Below are 18,842 nucleotides of genomic sequence, written 5' to 3' on the forward strand. Positions count from 1 at the left end.
CAAACGATCCGAAGAAGGGAGCCGCATTAATAGCGGCATTGAATCATCTACTCTCTCAGGAGGTAATAGTAGAGGTACCAGTCCAAGAACAGGGGCTAGGTTTCTACTCCAACCTATTCATCATCCCAAAGCCCAATGGCGATGTCAGGCCAATTTTGGACTTAAAAATGGTGAATGCATACCTAAAGGTCCGCTCATTTCGGTTGGAATCCGTGCGGTCAGCAGTTGCCGCACTTCAGAAGGACGATTTTATGGCATCCATAGACATAAAGGAGGCTTACCTTCATGTTCCAGTTTACCAGCCACATCAAAGATTTCTACGCTTCTCGGTGGCTCTACGTCATTTCCAATTCGTGGCGCTTCCCTTCGGGTTGGCTACGGCCCCCCGGGTGTTTACGAAGGTCCTAGCTCCAATCCTAGCCAATCTAAGGATCCAAGGGGTCACGATCCTAGCATACCTGGACGACCTCCTAGTCATAGATCACTCGTCTCCTGGCTTGGAACGAGCAGTGGCCCTCACAGTTCAGTACCTCGAGAGGTTCGGCTGGGTCCTAAATCGAGAAAAATCAGCATTCCAGCCCACAAGGCAGTTGGAATATCTCGGCATGAGATTAGACACAGAACAACAGAGGGTGTTTCTGCCTCTGATAAAAGTCAAAGCCATCAAGGAATTAATCCTACTGGTTCTAAGCAAGAAGGAACCAACTGTTCGCCTATGTATGCGGTTACTAGGCAAGATGGTGGCCACATTCGAGGCAGTACCGTACGCCCAGAGCCACACTCGCATCCTGCAGGCAGCCATCCTGTCAGCATGGAGCAGGAGGCCACAGGCCTTGGATATCCCTTTGCCGCTCTCATCAAGAGTCCGACAAAGTCTGTGTTGGTGGTTAGACCCTCAGAATCTACTGAAGGGGAAGTCTTTCAGCCCAGTGGCTTGGAAGATAGTAACCACAGACGCCAGCCTGACAGGCTGGGGAGCAATTTTGGATGGTTGCACTCGCCAAGACACTTGGGCAAAGCCAGAGAAGCAGTTGCCCATCAACATCTTGGAGCTCAGAGCTGCTCGACTAGCCCTCAGGGCTTGGACGTCCAAGTTGCAGGGGTTCCCGGTGAGAATTCAATCGGACAATGCCACGGCAGTGGCATACATAAATCACCAAGGGGGAACCAAGAGTCAAGCCGCTCAGAGAGAGGTGAGCTTGATTCTCCTATGGGCAGAAGCTCATGTGCCCTGCATATCGGCAATATTCATTCCAGGAGTGGACAACCTTCAGGCGGACTTTTTAAGTCGCCAGACTCTGTTGCCGGGGGAATGGTCTCTACATCCACAGGTCTTTCAGACACTCTGCCAGAGATGGGGAGTGCCGGACGTGGACGTCATGGCATCAAGACTCAACAACAAGCTAGACAGGTTCATATCCCGCTCAAGGGATCCGATGGCCTGTGGAACCGATGCGCTGGTTTGCCCTTGGCATCAGTTCAAACTTCTTTATGCTTTTCCCCCGCTCCAGTTACTACCCCGCCTGCTGCGCAGGATCAGGGTGGAGCACATACCAGTCATCCTGGTAGCTCCATCATGGCCCAGAAGGGCATGGTATTCACTAATCCTAAAGATGGTAGTGGGAGACCCTTGGACTCTTCCTCTACGGCCAGACCTGCTATCGCAAGGTCCGATCCTCCACCCTGCCTTACGGCATCTAAATTTGACGGCCTGGAAGCTGAATCCCTGATTCTCAGGGGTAGAGGTCTGTCTCAGAAGGTAATCTCTACCCTAATCAGAGCCAGGAAACCGGTCTCTAGGGTGATTTATTACAGGGTCTGGAAGGCCTATGTAGGCTGGTGTGAGTCCAAGCTATGGCTTTCTCGTAAGTTTACCATCGATAGAGTATTGAGTTTTCTCCAGCTAGGAGTGGATAAAGGACTGGCATTAAGCACTATCAAGGGACAGATTTCAGCTTTGTCAGTGTGGTTTCAGCGGCCGCTGGCCACCCACTCGCTGGTTAAGACCTTCATGCAGGGGGTCTTACGTATTAATCCTCCAGTTAAATCCCTGCTTTGTCCGTGGGATTTAAATCTTGTTCTGTCAAGTTTACAGAAACAACCTTTTGAGCCGTTGGCTGAAATTCCTTTGGTTTTACTGACAAGGAAGTTAGTATTTTTGGTCGCCATAGTTTCCGCCAGAAGAGTATCGGAACTGGCAGCCTTATCCTGTAAGGAACCATATCTTATTTTGCATAAGGACAGGGTCGTTCTCCGCCCTCATCCTTCCTTCCTACCAAAGGTTATATCCAGTTTTCATCTAAACCAGGATTTGGTATTACCATCCTTCTTTCCTAAACCTACTTCCAGAAAGGAAGGGTTGCTGCATACCTTGGATATTGTCAGGGCCATGAAGGCCTATCTTAAAGCTACAGAGAAGATCCGGAAAACAGATGTGTTGTTCATTTTACCGGATGGGCCCAAGAAGGGGCAGGCAGCTGCAAAATCCACCATCTCGAGGTGGATTAAACAGTTAATCACTCAGGCCTACGGCTTGAAAGGGTTGCCTCCTCCGTTATCATTAAAGGCTCATTCTACTAGGGCCATGGGCGCCTCCTGGGCAGCACACCACCAGATCTCTATGGCTCAAGTTTGCAAGGCGGCAACCTGGTCTTCTGTCCACACGTTTACAAAATTCTACCAGTTGGACGTAAGAAGGAATACTGATACAGCCTTTGGGCAGGCAGTGCTGCAGGCTGCAGTTTGAGACCCTCGGATTCCGGGGGCTCCCTTTTGAGTTAAAATTTAAAATTTAAAAATTATTTTTTCTCAACTAAGTTGGATTTATTATGATTTGAGTATATCTCTAAATTAAATCCTTTTGTCTTGGGAAGATGTTCTCCCTCCCCTCATTGTAAGCATTGCTTTGGGACATCCCATATAGTAATGAATATGCCGCTCTGTGTCCCGTGATGTACGATAAAGAAAAAGAGATTTTTAATACAGCTTACCTGTAAAATCTTTTTCTTGGAGTACATCACGGGACACAGAGCTCCCACCCCTCTTTTGGGGACCATTTTGGGAGGCATACTGCTTGCTACAAAACTGAGGTACTCCTCCTATGGGAGGGGGTTATATAGGGAGGGGCACTTCCTGTTTTTGAGATTGCCAGTGTCCATCACCTGAAGGTACTCCATATAACCCATATAGTAATGAATATGCCGCTCTGTGTCCCGTGATGTACTCCAAGAAAAAGATTTTACAGGTAAGCTGTATTAAAAATCTCTTTTTTTTTCCACTTGCAATATTCAACTTTCTTTAAAGTAGAACTTTTTTTCCTTTTGGCTATAGCAAGGGAGGGTTATAACCCCTGCCAGATTTTTTGTTAGCCATCTGTGTCTCATTGCAGAGCTTTCCCTTCACTACCTGTCTCGTAGACAAACATAAGTAGGGAAATCCCTGCAAATGAAGATAATCCATTGGGGGCCTCCAGGTCAAAAGAACTGGTGTCCCCATTGGAAGATTTCCCCTCTTACTTTTTCTGGGGACAATCCAAAATGTGGGCTTTTTTTCTTTTACACTTTTTAATGATGATGATAAATAGGACAAATAAAGAGCGTGACTCTCCTTAGCAGGGACACAGACAGCAATAAAAACTGACAGGTGTTCTAATCCCTCTCCACTCTATCCAAAACTAAAAAAAAAGTTTTGCCTTTAGTTCTACTTTAGTCTGTCTTTGAAGAGACAATTCTGGACTGCACATGAATGGCTAGCTTGAAATGTTGACCTTTTAGGCACTGGGTTCTTAGTCATCTGGGTTCTCCTCAGGAGTTTCTGGCCAAATGTGCCCAAATTCTCATTGAAACTGATCTGGGGCCTCCACCTGATTGATCAGATCACTTCCTCTACATTGAGGTAACCCACTTTAAGCATGTCTCCTTGTTTAGACTCTGTTGGATTCCATCTTCGGTGTTACTGTGCCCTCACCTCTGGAAATGAGTGAGAGTTCTCCCTGAGACAGAGGAGGTAACACTGGACGATCTTGAGTGTTACCTTAGCTTACATTGTCTCTCTTAGGGACACTGCCATGGGAACTGGCTTTTCTTAATTGGCATGAGGTTTTTACACCTCAGATTCTATGTGGCAGTTGTAGACCATTGCTGGTGGGCCTTTGATCTCCCTGGATTGTTGGCAGGTGGTACACCCTAGCTTTCTGCTGAAGATACCTCATGCCGATAACGCATATCCAGATCCAGAGTAGCAAATTATGGCAGAGAGATCTCAATGTGAGCGAGGCCATCATGCTCCATCTAGAACAAAATTTAAACTTTTGGGTGAACAGACCTTTAAATATTCTGTTCTGGGGGTTCCTATGGATAGGGCACATCTGCACTAACAGACCCTTAAAGTCAAGTTGCACAGGGATGTTTATCTGAACACCCGATCAGAGAGGACCTATACTGTGAAGACTTTGCTAAAAAAAATGTCAAGCGGAGGTCAACTGAGTCACCAAGGGGGGACAGGGAGGCGCATGGACACTGACCACCAAGGAGGTTGGGGTGGCGCATGGACACTGACCACCAAGGAGGAGGTTGGGGTGGCGCATGGACACTGACCACCAAGGAGGAGGTTGGGGTGGCGCATGGACACTGACCACCAAGGAGGACGTTGGGGTGGCGCATGGACACTGACCACCAAGGAGGTTGGGGGTGGCTCATGGACAATATGTCAATATGCGCAGACACTGTCACCAAGGGGGGACGGGGAGGTGCACAGACACTGACCACCAGGAAGGGCGCGTGGACACTGACAACCATGGGGGTGAGGGATGGTAACAGTAAAAAGTAAAATTCCACCCACCTCCCTCTAGAACACTCCCAAGAGCAGGAAGTGGCAACATGCAAGGAATGGGCATCAATCAATTTAAATAATATTATAAAATATGCAAAGACTCTGGGAGCTAGAAGAGGCTTTTACTCATGTATGCGCTTGCATACATTTACACATGTTTACACAAGGTCTTTGCACACAGTTTTTTTTAACTTTGTCAGAAAGCTCCGGAGTATAATATCGGTAAATTATGACGTCCGTGTGCAAGGGGCCTTATAGTGTTTTTGTATTTTATTTTAATTGTGTTTGTTTTATATTCCTTGTCTAATAGGTGCAGATTGCAACATTGTTACAGCTGAAGGGATCCCAGATGGACCCTGACCAGATGGAGAGATTGCAATCAATGGTTGAACAAAAGAACAGTGAAATGGAAAAACTCCTTGTAAAAGTGCGGCAACTGGAAAAAAGTCAGGTTGTTTCTTAATAATTCATAAATTATAATTTTTTTACTCATTTGTTTTAAATGTGTGTTGGAGTCATACTTTTTAGCTTGTTGTGCAAGATTTGTTGAGGTTTTCAGCCATATATACTGCTAGACGTTTTTACAATTAATGTACATAGATTTTTGCATACAGTAGATCCAGTAGTCACCACTACTGTAGGTCGGCTGTGACAGCTGGATGTGGACAGTGAGCAAGCCTGTAAGTGTTTCCTCATGGGGAGCACATATGAGCAATCGGCTACAGGCTGGATGTCGGTGTTCCCCCAGGCAGACAGTGCCCTGGCTTTGGCTGAGAGGTGTCCTGTCACAGGGAAGACCCCTGTTTTTGGGGGTAAATTGGCATACCCCCCCTAATATCTTTTGGGGGTGGGTAGGTGAGGTTTTGGGTATCTTGCTTTCCTAGTCTCCCTGGGGTTCACTTAATAAAACTAGAGAGGGAAAAATCTGGTGCAGCTCTGCAAAGAAACCAATTGCCTTCCATGTTTTTTTTTTGTCAAAGCTTAATTGACCAAGTTGAAGTTAGAAACTGGCTACCATGCACAGCTACATCACATTTACATTTTCCAGTTTAACTAAATCAACCCCTCTGTGTCCAGTGTGTCTGCTGAACCTTGTAACAGGGGACACAGTGCTGCTGTGTGAGTGCATGTGCTGTTTAATGGCTCATTCTACTAGGACACATATCCCAGGTAGTCCTGCCCATGTCCCCAGACAGGCGAGCGGCCCCTTGGTTTCAGCTCTGGGGTGCCTTGGGCAGCACTGTTGACATGTGCGCACTTCTCCCCTCTTCCCTAGTTGGTAAAAAGACCCCGAGGCTTTGGGGACATGCAGTGCAGAAATTGGATCTAGCCTATTTTTTAAATGTGTCTTTTTCCAATACCGTTTTGTGTGCAGGATGTCCTCTGGGCCTTACTTGACCAGTGTTTTATTTTATTTTTTTCTTATGGACCATTCTGCATGTGCACGCACCACGCGATCAGGCTGCTCCTACATTTAAGGTGCGACTTTGCAGTCTACACGGTAGATGCCATTTTGCCTTGGGGCAGTTGCCCTTTCCTGACGTTTATTTTGCCTGTGCTCTGTATCTGAGCTGGGAGCTGTAGCCTAGCACCCTTTTCTCTGATTAGCAGATCTGGGGTAGGCTGTGCGCCTGCTATTTTACCTTTGTTAATTTGCCCCTTTCTGCTATATCTTCTGTCTGCACTCCGTGCCTGAGCTCGGGGTGGATGTGATGTGGCCCAGCATCCTTTTCTGGATGGGTGGCACTGTGGTGGGTGACCGCTGTCTGACGTCATGCCCTGGAGTCTTGCTGATCTGTCATCCTAGCATCCTAGCATGTTTTAATAAATTCCTCTCTCCCATGAGGAATACGAATCTAAGGAGGATCAAATGAAACAGAACCTAGAAGGTTCAAAGATTGAGGAATCCACCATAGAAGAACCGTTCTCAGCCTCCCAAGCGGAGAGTCTGTGGATCAAGTCCTTAACAGACATGGCTGTTCAGCATTTAAGCTGCCTTTACCAGGGCCTCAAGTCCCTGCAGTGTCTTCTTTGGGCTCCTTAAAAGCACCACTAAGTAATGCGCTGTTTCCGGTCCATCCTCTTTTGGAGGATCTGATCTTTCAGGATTGGGTACGGCCTGACAGAATATTCCTGCCTCCTAAGAGGTTTTCTGTCCTCTACCCTATGGAAGAGAAATTTTCAAAGAAATGGGCGCTCACGGCTGTGGACGCAGCCATCTCCTGCATGAATAAATCCTTGACTTGCGCGGTAGAGAACATACAAATGTTCAAAGACCCGGTTGATAAACGGTTAGAAACTCTTTTGAAAGCTTCCTTTACTACGGCTGGAGCAGTTGTGGAGCCGGCAGTGGCTGCTATTGGCGTTTGTTAAGCGTTAAAAGACCAGACAAAACAGATGTTGAAGGACATTCCGGCGCAGCAGGCACGAGAATTAGCCGACCTCCCCAGAGCCCTGTGTTTTGCGGTGGATGCTATAAAAGATTCCATCCAGCAGGCTTCCCATTTTCACTGTTCTTAGTGCACATGCGAAGGCTCTTGTGGCTAAAGAATTGGTCGGCCGAGACTCCATGTAAAAAGCTCTTAGCGGGTTTCCCCTTTCACGGAGGAAGACTTTTTGGAGAGGATCTGGATAAATACATACAGACAATATCAAGTGGCAAGAGTACTCTTTTTGCCGGTCAAAAAGAAATCTCGGGGCCCCACGTTTAAGCGGCAGCTGTCTCCAGCCCCAGGGCCCTCGGCCTCCAGGCAGTATCGACGGCCTCCTGCACGATCAAACTTTGGTAATAAGTCGCAAGGACAGGCCTCAGGTGGCAAGAGACCATGGTCTTGCAAGCCAGCAAAACCAGCCCCCAAATCAGCTTTATGAAGGGGCGCCCCCACTCAATCGGGTGGGGGGGAGGCTTCGATTCTTTGTAGAAGTTTGGGAAGCCAATATCCCCGACAAGTGGGTCCTTTCCTCGGTGGCCACAGGCTACAAAATAGAATTTTTGGAGTTTCCCCTTCCTCATTTTCAGGAGTCAAGAGTTCCAAAAGATCTGGTAACAAAAACGTCTCTGTTGGCAGCTTTGGATCGCCTTTTGTACCAGGGGGTAATCATAGTGGTGCCAGCCCAGGAGCGCGGACTAGGCTTTTACTCCAATCTATTTATCATATCAAAGCCCAACGGCGATGTCAGACCGATCCTGGATCTAAAGGGTCTAAATTCCTACCTGAAGGTTCGCTCCTTTCGGATGGAATCCGTACGGTCAGCAGCCGCTTCCTTGCAGCAGGACGATTATCTGGCCTCAATAGACATAAAGGACGCATTCCTACATGTACCAATTTTTCAGACGCATCAAAGGTTCTTGCGCTTTGCAATCGCAGAACGCCACTACCAAGTTGTAGCTCGCCCCTTCGGGCTAGCAACAGCCCCCCGGGTGTTTACGAAGGTCTTGGCTCCCATCTTAGCCAATCTAAGGACCCAAGAAATTTCGATCCTAGCTTACTTGGACGACCTCCTTATCATAGATCACTCTGCCTCCAGCCTAAATTGAGCAGTAGCCCTCACGGTTCAGTACCTCGAGGTATTCGGCTGGGTTCTAAACCAAGAGAAATCGGCCTTGCAACCCACAAAACGGTTGGAATACCTCGGCATGCTGCTAGACACGGAACAGCAGAGTGTTCCTACCTTTAGCGAAGGTCAAAGGTATCAGAGAGTTAATCCAGTTGGTTCTGAGCAAAAGAGAACCAACCATTCGCTTGTGTATGCGATTACTGGGCAAGCTGGTGGCCACTTTCGAGGCAGTACCATATGCTCAGGTTCACACTCGAGTCCTACAGGCAGCCATTCTGTCGGCTTGGAACAAAAAGCCACAAGCCCTGGATCTTCCTTTGACCCTCTCTTCAAAGGTCTGTCAAAGTCTCTCCTGGTGGCTAAACCCTCAGAATCTACTGAAGGGAAAGTCTTTCAGCCCCATCATCTGGAAGATGGTGACCACGGATGCCAGCCTAAAGGCTAGGGAGCGGTCTTGGACGGGCAGACTCAGCAGGGGACTTGGGCAGAGTCAGAGAAACTTTTGCCCATCAATGTCTTGGAGATCAGAGCTGCACGGTTAGCCTTGAAGGCATGGACATCCAGGCTACAAGGGTCTCCGGTGAGAGTGCAGTCCGACAATGCCACAGCGGTGGCATATATAAACCACCAAGGGGGCACGAGGAGTCAAGCCGCCCAAAGGGAGGTGAACTTAATTTTTCTGTGGGCAGAGGCACATGTGCCATGCATCTCTGCAATTTTTATTCCCGGAGTGGACAACTTACAGGCGGACTTCTTAAGTCGTCAGCAGCTGGTGCCAGGGGAATGGTCTCTCCATCCCCAGGTCTTTCAAGGAATTTGCCAGAGGTTGGGATTTCCGGATGTAGACATCATGGCATCGAGGTTCAACAAGAAGCTGAACAAGTTCATGTCCCGGACAAGGGATCCGTTGGCCTGTGGAACTGATGCATTGGTTTGCCCTTGGCATCAGTTCAGTCTACTATATGCCTTTCCCCCGTTACAATTGCTGCCCTGCCTGCTGCGCAGGATCAGGGTAGAGAACAGACCAGTTATTCTGGTAGCCCCAGCGTGGCCCCAGAGGTCATGGTACTCACTGATCGTGAGAATGTCAGTGGGGGAGCCCTGGACCCTTCCGATTTGTCCAGACCTACTCTCGCAAGGCCCGTTCCTCCACCCTGCCTTACGGCATCTAAATTTGACGGCTTGGCGGCTGAATCCCTGATTCTCAGGGGTAGAGGCCTGTCTAGCCAGGTAATTTCTACCCTGATTAAGGTTAGAAAGTGGTAAAAAAAATGGTAATTTATTACAGGGTTTGGAGGGCATATGTAGTCTGGTGAGTCCCAAAGGTGGCACCCCCGCAAGTACACCATTGACAGAGTGTTACGTTTTCTACAGCTGGGAGTGGACAAAAACTTGGCATTAAGCACTATCAAGGGACAGATTTCAGCCTTGTCAGTGTGGTTTCAGAGGCCTTTGGCCACTCACTCTCTAGTTAAGACTTTCTTGCAGGGGGTCTTGTGCATTAATCCCCCTATCAAGTCACCTCTTTGTCCATGGCACTTAAATCTTGTGTTGTCGGCTCTACAAAAGCAGCCCTATGAGCCTCTGGCTGAGGTTCCGTTAGTATTACTAACTAGAAAGTTAGTATTTTTGGTTGCTATGGCCTCTGCTAGAAGAGTGTCAGAGCTGGCGGCCTTGTCTTGTAGAGAACCATACCTCATTCTGCATAAAGACAGGGTGGTTCTCCGTCCGCATCCGTCTTTTCTGCCAAAGGTTGTGTTCAGTTTTTACTTAAACCAGGATTTGATCCTACTATCCTTCTTTCCAAGACCCACTTCAAGAAAGGAAGGCTTGCTGCATACCTTGGATATTGTCAGGGCCATGAAGGCCTACATTAAGGCTACAGAAAAGATTTGAAAGACCAAACGCTAGATGGATTAAACAATTAATCAGTCATGCCTACGGCTTGAAGGGTTTGCCCCCTTCTTTGTCAATAATGGCCCATTCTACTAGGGCTATAGGTGCCTCCTGGGCAGCCCACCACCAGATCTCTATGGCTCAGGTTTGCAGGGCGGCTACCTGGTCGTCGGTCCATACGTTCGCAAAGTTTTACCAATTGGACGTTGGAAGGAGTGCCGATGCAGCCTTTGGGAAGGCGGTGCTGCGATTTTAGATCCTCAGGATCTGGGGCACCCTTGATTTAATTACATTTTTGATTTAATTTGGATTTAATTATGATTCAAATGTATTTCCTAAGTTAAGTCATCTTGATGGAGATGTCTCCCTCCCCTCATTAAAGCATTGCTTTCGGACATCCCGTATAGTTATTACTATGCCGCTCTGTGTCCCGTGATGTACGATAAAGAAAAGGGGATTTTTATATACAGCTTACCTGTAAAATCCTTTTCTTGGAGTACATCACGGGACACAGAGCTCCCGCCCCTCTTATGGGGAAGATTTTGGGATGCATACTGCTTGCTACTAAACAGAGGTACTCCCACTATGGGAGGGGGTTATATAGGGAGGGGACTTCCTGTTTGAAATTGCCAGTGTCCATCACCTGAAGGTAGACTCTATAACCCGTATGGTAATGACTATGCCGCTCTGTGTCCCGTGATGTACTCCAAGAAAAGGATTTTACAGGTAAGCTGTATATAAAAATCCCCTTATCTGTGTGTTATGGCCTATTTTCACAAATATTTTGAACTTCCTCTTTGTGTTTTGTGCTGGCTAACGTACTGGGTTTTCAGCTTCTTCTGCCACCATTTTGCGTTGGATTGGACAGATTTCTGTTCAAGCCTATGCCTTTAGGGGTCAGGCTCCTTCCTTTCAGCATTGGGCATCAGTGTCTCGGCTGCACTGCTACCTGGTCATCTGTCTATCTTTTCCAAGCTTTAAGATGGGGTGTGGCCATTGTCCATGTTTTAGCTGTAAGGTTTTACAAGTGACAGTTTAGGGTTCTGGTTCCCTTCCAGGGGGTTTCTTTGTGTGTTGCGTGTTTTGCAGGCAGTTTGTATACATTCTTTGTTCCTTTCAATAAGCACTGTAAAATACAAAATTGTCTGACATTTTCCAATGTGCCTATATGCAGTCATTGTAAACTAAACATGTTACATTCTCACACAGTTGCATTACAATCATTTAAATGCTGCAAAAATGTGTCAAACTTGTGTTTTGAAGCTTTTTCACATACTAAGTGTGCATTTGTTTCTAATATTTTCTTTCTTTAGCAGCAAAATTGTGAAAATACAGCAAACATCAATACACAGGTTGTCCTCCAGAATGATGTCTATTATGTGGACTTGCTGAAAATGAAACTTGAGCAGTGCAGGTATTCTTTTAAAGTGTTTGAATTCCTACTTGGAATCCAGTTGACAAAATTGACAGAATTTTTTTTGTCATCTTTCTCTTGGGGGTGGGGCGGGTACCTGTTTTTGAATTTCAGGACAGGTAAGTGTCTTAATATTAAAAGTCAGCAGCTACAGTATGTGTAGTTGCTGACTTTTTTATTTATTTTTTAATGCTGGGGGGGGGGGGTGTGACGACTCCGCTTTAAGGAGTGGGAGGCTGCCAGCATGCTTAACCACCATGAAGGTTACTGGTTGTTAAGGAGCAGGCAGCTTTGTGATTGATGATGTATCTACAGCAGGGGGACATTTCTGTTTTATATTCTTTTAATAAAGGAATTTTCAAAAACTGCCTACTGTCTTTTTTTTTTTTTTTTTTAACACTACACTACTTTGTTTTGGTGAATGAGTAGTGTACATGACAGTCAGGCGGAAGCATTTATGACGGAGACCGATTTGGGTCTCTTTTGTCATAAATACCCTGCCTGTTGGCAATTAAAAAAAAAAAAAAGTCTACTACCACTTTAACCACTTCAATACCAGGCACTTACCCCCCTTCCTGCCCAAGCCCATTTTCAGTTTTCAGCGCTGTTGCCGTTTAAATGACAATTGCGCGGTCATGCTACACTGTACCCAAACAGAATTTTTATCGTTTTGTTCTCACAAAAAAAGCTTTCTTTTGGTGGTATTTGATCACCTCTGCAGTTTTTATTTTTGCTAAATAAATAAATAAAAAGACAGAAAATTTTAGATTTTTTTTTTCTTTTTGTTTCCCTTCTGGCACTGGCAGGCATTGTGGATGGGCATTGGTTGGCAGCTGCCTGGGCACATATTGGCATTTCCCTTGTGGTCTGAGTGGCATACTTGGTGGTCCAGTGGGGTGGCCATCCCTGGTGGTCCATTCTGGCATCCTGGTGGTCCTGGGTGGGCACAGACCACTCCTTGCTCTGGGGGAATTTGGCAGGAGGGAGGGGCCAGAAGTGCCGCCCGGGGACTCAAGATGAGCACAGAGCATAATAACATGTTTATTATTTTAATCCAAAGATTTAATATCGCTTTAATTACTGCATGAATGTGAATGAAATGTAACTTGACAGTAAATAAGTCGGATTAGTTCAAATCTTTTTTTTTTTTTTTTTTTTTTTTTTTATTACAGTAAAGAGATGGAGAAGTCGAAGGATGAATTATCCCTTCAAAGGATGAAAGCATTAGCAGAAAGCCAACGCGTTTTAGAACTTGAACGGAAGCTGTTTACAAATGATAGGCATCTTAAGCTATCCAAGAGTGAAAACATGAAACTACGTGTCGGCTTGGATGAACTGAAAATGAAATATGAGCCCGATGGTACTAAATATTAGTCTGTTAACTCTGTATCAGGCTGTATAGTTGTATTTTTTGTGGCTTACAATAACTTTCTATATTTGGTCCTCCAACCTCCAGTGCTCCATTGTCTATCCCTGCAGTGGCAGCATCGGTAACCAGTAGTAAAGCCAGATGGGGGCCACCCACAATTGATGACTATGGTAGCTGGTTGAGTTTGCATAAGTTGAGTTTGCATAACAGGGTGTCCAAGTATTGAGGGCTTATTAGATGCTTAAAAAATAACCAGAAATAAGGTGAAGACTCAGCAGAGTGCTCCAGAAGCCTTAGATTCCAATGGTGTTAATATGCAAATGTGGGCCAGCTTTTATTGTTATAATTTCTCCTACTTTACTAATGGTACTGGAGCAGTAGTAGGGTGTAGGCGAGAGCAAGCCACAATAACATAAGGAAGCAGTTTTTCTTTATCGTATATCACGGGACACAGAGCACTATAGTAATTACTATATGGGTTATACGCCCACCTTCAGTAAGTCCCCTCCATATAGAATCCCTCCCATACAGGGAGTACCTCAATTTTTTTGCCAGTGTCGAAGGTGTTGGTCATGGTTGATAGCGTGCTAAAAAGGGCTCCATAGATGGCCTAGTCAGGGTCAGAAAGCTACGCTATCGAATCCATTCAAAAAGTCTACAAACAAAGACAAAAGTGGATGGTACCCGAGCCTCGGTACGGAAGAACAAGGTTTTGCCTGTAACGCTTCTCTTAGGAGAGCTGGGCCCTGGGATCCAGCGCCAAGGTCACACTGCTATACCACAGGTTTGCTCTGGCAGGGCGCTATACAAGGTTCAAGGCAGCAGGCCCTATGTTCAGAGGGGACCCCGTCTTTGAAGGTCTGGCATGACACCAACCCACTGGGAGCAGTGTGCTGTTCTATCATGCTTGTGCTCTTACTTATGCAGGCTGCTGCTTTTCTTTCCCTAGCCACTAGAGGGTGCAGGTTTGCTCGAGGTCTAGTTTATTATTTATTGTAGGCAGGACAGCCATTTACCATGTGCTGACAGGTCGGATAGGCCTTGGAGACAGAACAGTGGGCTGTGAGTGTGAGTACTGGCTTGGGAATGGGTGAAGACAAGTCCTGATTACTTGCTGCATATTTTCTGCCTATCCAAGGGGCATGTACAACTGTAAGTAGTAGATACACCCCTGGATGTTTATCAGTTCACTTTAAAAGTGTCATTATCTGCTTGTGGGCAGGAACAGCATAATATGCATGCTTGCAGATTTATTGCTTAATGCATGTTTGCTAATATGCACAGATGCAGAATTACACAGTTTCTGCTAGATCGCACAGTTGCTAAAAAAGCACAGATGCTGAAATACACAGTTGCTGCTAGATCGCACAGTTGCTGATGCACACGGTTTCTGAAGATGACTGTTTTTAGTCTCATGATCATGCAGAAAGGCTTGATCGCATAAAGGTGCTTAATTACATAAAGGCGCTCGATCACATCGCCTAAAGATGCATGGTTGCATAATGAGGCATGTTAAAACATGTTTCCTTAAATATACATGATTCCTCAGGATCGCATAGGAATACATGTCTGCATAGATGTGTGTTGCATAATATTGCATAACACGTTTCATAAACGCATGCTTGCTTTTCAAAGATGCTGGTTCCATGGCACACATGCTACATGAATGCATGCGTACAGCACACACTTTCATATTTTGCCTAAAAGCATATTGGTACGGTCTCGTACAAAAACCATAAACGCACGCTTCCATAGAGGCATATTGCTTTAACGCATGCTGCATACATTTTAAAGCTGTATACGCGTGTACTTGTTTTTCTCTGGAACTATTTTCCTATGCGTTTGCATAGGACTGCAGAGGTGCCTGAGGGCAGAAGCCTACAAAGCAAAATTCCAAGACTTCTGTGGTTTTCAAGGGCTTGGCAACAAGAGATCCTTGATGGATGGTCATCTCTGTGGTAGCCCTAGGCTACTCCCCAAAGACCTAATGAAAAGAAGGTCTTTATTTCTGGCACTGGAACGATTTGATGTTTCAGGAAATCGGAGACCCCCTCAAAAGAGCAGGGTGTCTGGTTGTTCAAATCCTCTTCACGGTACCGAAACCGATTGGAGATGTCAGACTCTTTTGTAGATCTCAAAGATCTGAATCGCTGCCTAAACATCCGCTCTTTCCGCGTGGAGTCAATCCGGTCATTCGTATCCACCATACGGGGAGGAGAAGTTCTAGCATCAATAGACATCAAGATGCATATCTACATGTGCCAATTTTCCCTGCTCATCAGATGTTTCTGCATTTTGCGGTGGAACAGCGCCACTTTCCGTTCATGGCCTTGCCCTTCTGATTAGCCACCGCTCCCCGGGTATTTACAAAAGTTTTGGCCCCAGTACTAGGAAGACTAAGGAGCCAGGGTATAGCAGTAACAGCATACCTAGACGACCTGCTACTGGAAGGACCAGTCGGTAGCACGGGTAAACCAGGGGGTGTCCAGAACCGGTCAGCTATCTGGAACAACTAGGTTGGATTCTCGACCTGGAGAAATCATCCTTACAACCAGTAAAAAGTTTGGAGTATTTGGGCCTGGTCATAGTTACAGCACAGTAAATGGTGTTTTTGCCCAAGGCAAAAGTCAACACTATGAGAGCTGGTCCAGGTGGTCAGGGCAAGGAAGGGTCCTTCCATTCGCCTTTGCATGAGGCTGCTAGGGAAGATGGTGTCTTCATTCAAAGCAATTCCCTATGCCCATTCAAGACTGTTACAATACAGTATTCTGTCTGCTTGGAAACAAGAAACCCCAAGTTTTGGATTACCCAATGAATCTGGTCCCAAAAGTGCGCCAGTCTCAGTTGGTGCTCGATAACCAAGAATTTACAAAGAGGTAAATACTTCATTCCGGTTACCTGGACGGCGGTATCAACGAATGCCAGCCTATAGGCTGGGGAGCAGTCCTAGGAGAGACCACTGTCCAAGGGAAATGGTCAGAGTCTGAGAAAACATTGCCCATCAACATTCTAGAGATTCAGGCAATACGTTTGGCTTAATGGCCTGGACATTTTGGGTTACGGAATTGTTCTGTCGGGATACAGTCAGACTATGCCACAGCAGTGGCCTATATCGGTCACCAAGGGGGCACCAGAAGTCACGCGGCCCAGAGGGATGTGAACCATATTCTGGCTTGGGCAGAGGATTGTGTTCCTTGCCTATCCGCAGTCTTCATCCCACCAGTAGGTGTTTCCGGGAGTATGGTCCCTATGTCCCAATGTTTTTCTGGCCATATGCCAGAGATGGGGACCCTGGATGAAGATCTGTTGGCATCCAGATGCAACAAGAATTTGGACAGCTTTGTGTCAAGAACAAGGGATCCTCTCTCTCGGGTCAGATGCGTTAGTGACCCCGTGAGAGGAGGGTGGATTCTTCAGGTTATTGCTCAGGGCAGTCTGCTGCTTGGGCAGTGCATCACCAAGCCTCTGTGGCTCAGATTTGCAAAACCGCAACATGGTCATCGGTGCATACATTCACAAGTTTCTAAAGGTGGATGTAGGTCAGCAAGAGGATGCCGCCTTGGGCGCAGTGTTTTGCAGGCAGCAGTATAGGTTTTCACGTCTGACGGATGTTTGCTTATTTTGTGCGTCTCCCTCCCCGTTCAGATGGAATTGCTTTGGGACATCCCATATAGTAATTACTATAGTGCTGTGTCCCGTGATATACGATAAAGAAAATATGATTTTTATAAAGGCTTGCCTGTAAAATCCTTTTCTTGGAAGTACATCACGGGACACAGAGCTCCCGCCCCTCTTATTGGGATATATATTGCTTTGCTACAAAACTGAGGTACTTGTATGGGAGGGGTTATATAGGGAGGGGACTTCCTGTCTTGATTATGCCAGTGTCCATCACCTAAAGGTGGGCGTATAACCCATATAGCATATACTATAGTGCTCTGTGTCCTGTGATGTACTCCAATAAAAGGATTTTACAGGTAAGCTGTTCTAAAAATCCTATATTTTTTTTTTTTGTTATGGCAGTTCAATGGCAGGTCTTTAGGATTTATACTCTCCAATCTTGCCAGACTGTGCTAAAGTTGTTGGTGTTTGTACTCAAGATGGACATGTAAGGCAAGAAAAAATTACACTGGCTTCAATATCATTTTCCAGTCTGTCATGTTGATCCTATAATTTTGCTTACTTCATACACATTCTGGATCAGTGCACTGGAAAATATTAAAAGATTTCTGTTCTGACCAGCATGCCAACCGGAGAACCTAGAATTTTAGTTCTCATTCTAGGTTATCCGTGGCAGCTCTCCTTTTTTTAGCTTATTCCTTTTTTTTTTCCTTTTTTTTATTCGAATAGTCAAGCATACAGATTCCAGAAATGCTCACAGTTCAATACAAAGTTGTGATGTATAGGAACAGGCGATCGATTACAGCTACCAACAGCATAAAACTACGTTCAGACATCAGTTCTCTAAAGAGACCATACAGCCCCACCTAGTGGCCAAGAACAGCAATTACAATACAGGTGTAGCATAATATCATACTCCAAAGTCAGAATAATAGTAACCAACATTTAACAGACAAAGACATCCTACTTGAGTATCCCATCAATAACCAAATCTTCTGGAGCCAGCCCTTGTAGCCAACTACCCCCAACCCCTCTCAAATTTCAGCAGGGTATCTGCAGTGCTGATAGATGACTCGTTTGTATCTTGGGGTGGCGAAGGATAGCTTTGCATGCCTGAAACAAGGCCCTGGAAACAGATTCCTTAGTAAAGGCATCCAGTATAATATAATCTAAAACTTCTGGCGTCAGAAGGGATGTCTATTTGGAATACTCTGTTCACAGTAGCAAGAATGGATGCCCAATGTCTATACAATGCATGATCCCTACAACATTTAGGGCCTTTTAGTTTGTTTTTAAATTGAAACGAGAAAGTGAATGCTTTAAAATCATTATGATAAGTGTCTATCAGGATAGATTTAAGTTTAAAAGCTGCTTGTAAGATATAAATCTTCTTTCTGCTGATTTTGAGATTTGTTTATTACAGAAAAAAAAAATGGCATCCACAACAAAACATAAGGTCAGGTGTGGAAATAGGATGTTGTCTTTAAACCTGTTTCACCATGGAAAATGGAAGAATATAATTTGTTTTATATATAGAGCAACGTATTGTGTGGGATTATAGCAGTGCCACAAGTCCTAGAAAACCACTTTATATATAAAACAAATGAAGTTTATGCACATAAAGTTAAAAGATGGGTTCAATAAAAATACATTATGAATGTACACATATATCATCAATCACTGGTGTCCAAAATATAGATGATCAAAGCCTGGAGTTTGATCCCAACATGTTTTGCCAGGATTGGCTTCTTAAGGGGATTTACAGATCACCACTTTTCACAAAACTCCAATAGAAACAAAATCGTATGTATAATAAAAAAAATATTCATTAAGGTACTCTATAACAAACCGTTGATATGAGTGACTAGTTATTCACTCTGTCCAAACCCTTTAAATACTTACCCAAAAGAAGTAATGTCTGTAATCTGCGTGCTATCCATATAGCCAGTTACAGATAATGCAAACAAATGTATAGTGATATTCTAAATAGTTTGGTAGCTATCAAAACATGTGGGGCCAATTTGTTTTAAATGTTTTCATACATTTAACTTATAAAGGTAATTTGCCATAATTTCGACAGACCTTTAAAGCGGTAGAAAACGCTCTAAAAGATGCCTTAATTAAAGAATATTGTTGTTTTCAATCAAATGGACA

The 18,842-nt window shown here is 45.3% G+C and overlaps 1 protein-coding gene across 3 annotated transcripts in view; it reads left to right on the plus strand.

Moving 5' to 3' along the window:
* SPDL1 (spindle apparatus coiled-coil protein 1) overlaps positions 1 to 18,842 on the plus strand; it is a 97,506-nt gene that overhangs the window by 59,567 nt on the left and 19,097 nt on the right. For 2 of the 3 annotated variants that reach the window (XM_040344680.1, XM_040344681.1), the window contains exons 8-10: positions 5,141 to 5,281; positions 11,598 to 11,698; positions 12,871 to 13,058. In XM_040344680.1, coding sequence (XP_040200614.1) covers positions 5,141 to 5,281; positions 11,598 to 11,698; positions 12,871 to 13,058 — 430 coding nt within the window. The remainder of the gene's footprint in view (positions 1 to 5,140; positions 5,282 to 11,597; positions 11,699 to 12,870; positions 13,059 to 18,842) is intronic. The other variant, XM_040344682.1, reaches the window with a different exon arrangement.

Source organism: Rana temporaria, chromosome 3 (genome assembly GCF_905171775.1).
Source record: "Rana temporaria chromosome 3, aRanTem1.1, whole genome shotgun sequence".
Lineage (NCBI taxonomy): Eukaryota > Metazoa > Chordata > Amphibia > Anura > Ranidae > Rana > Rana temporaria.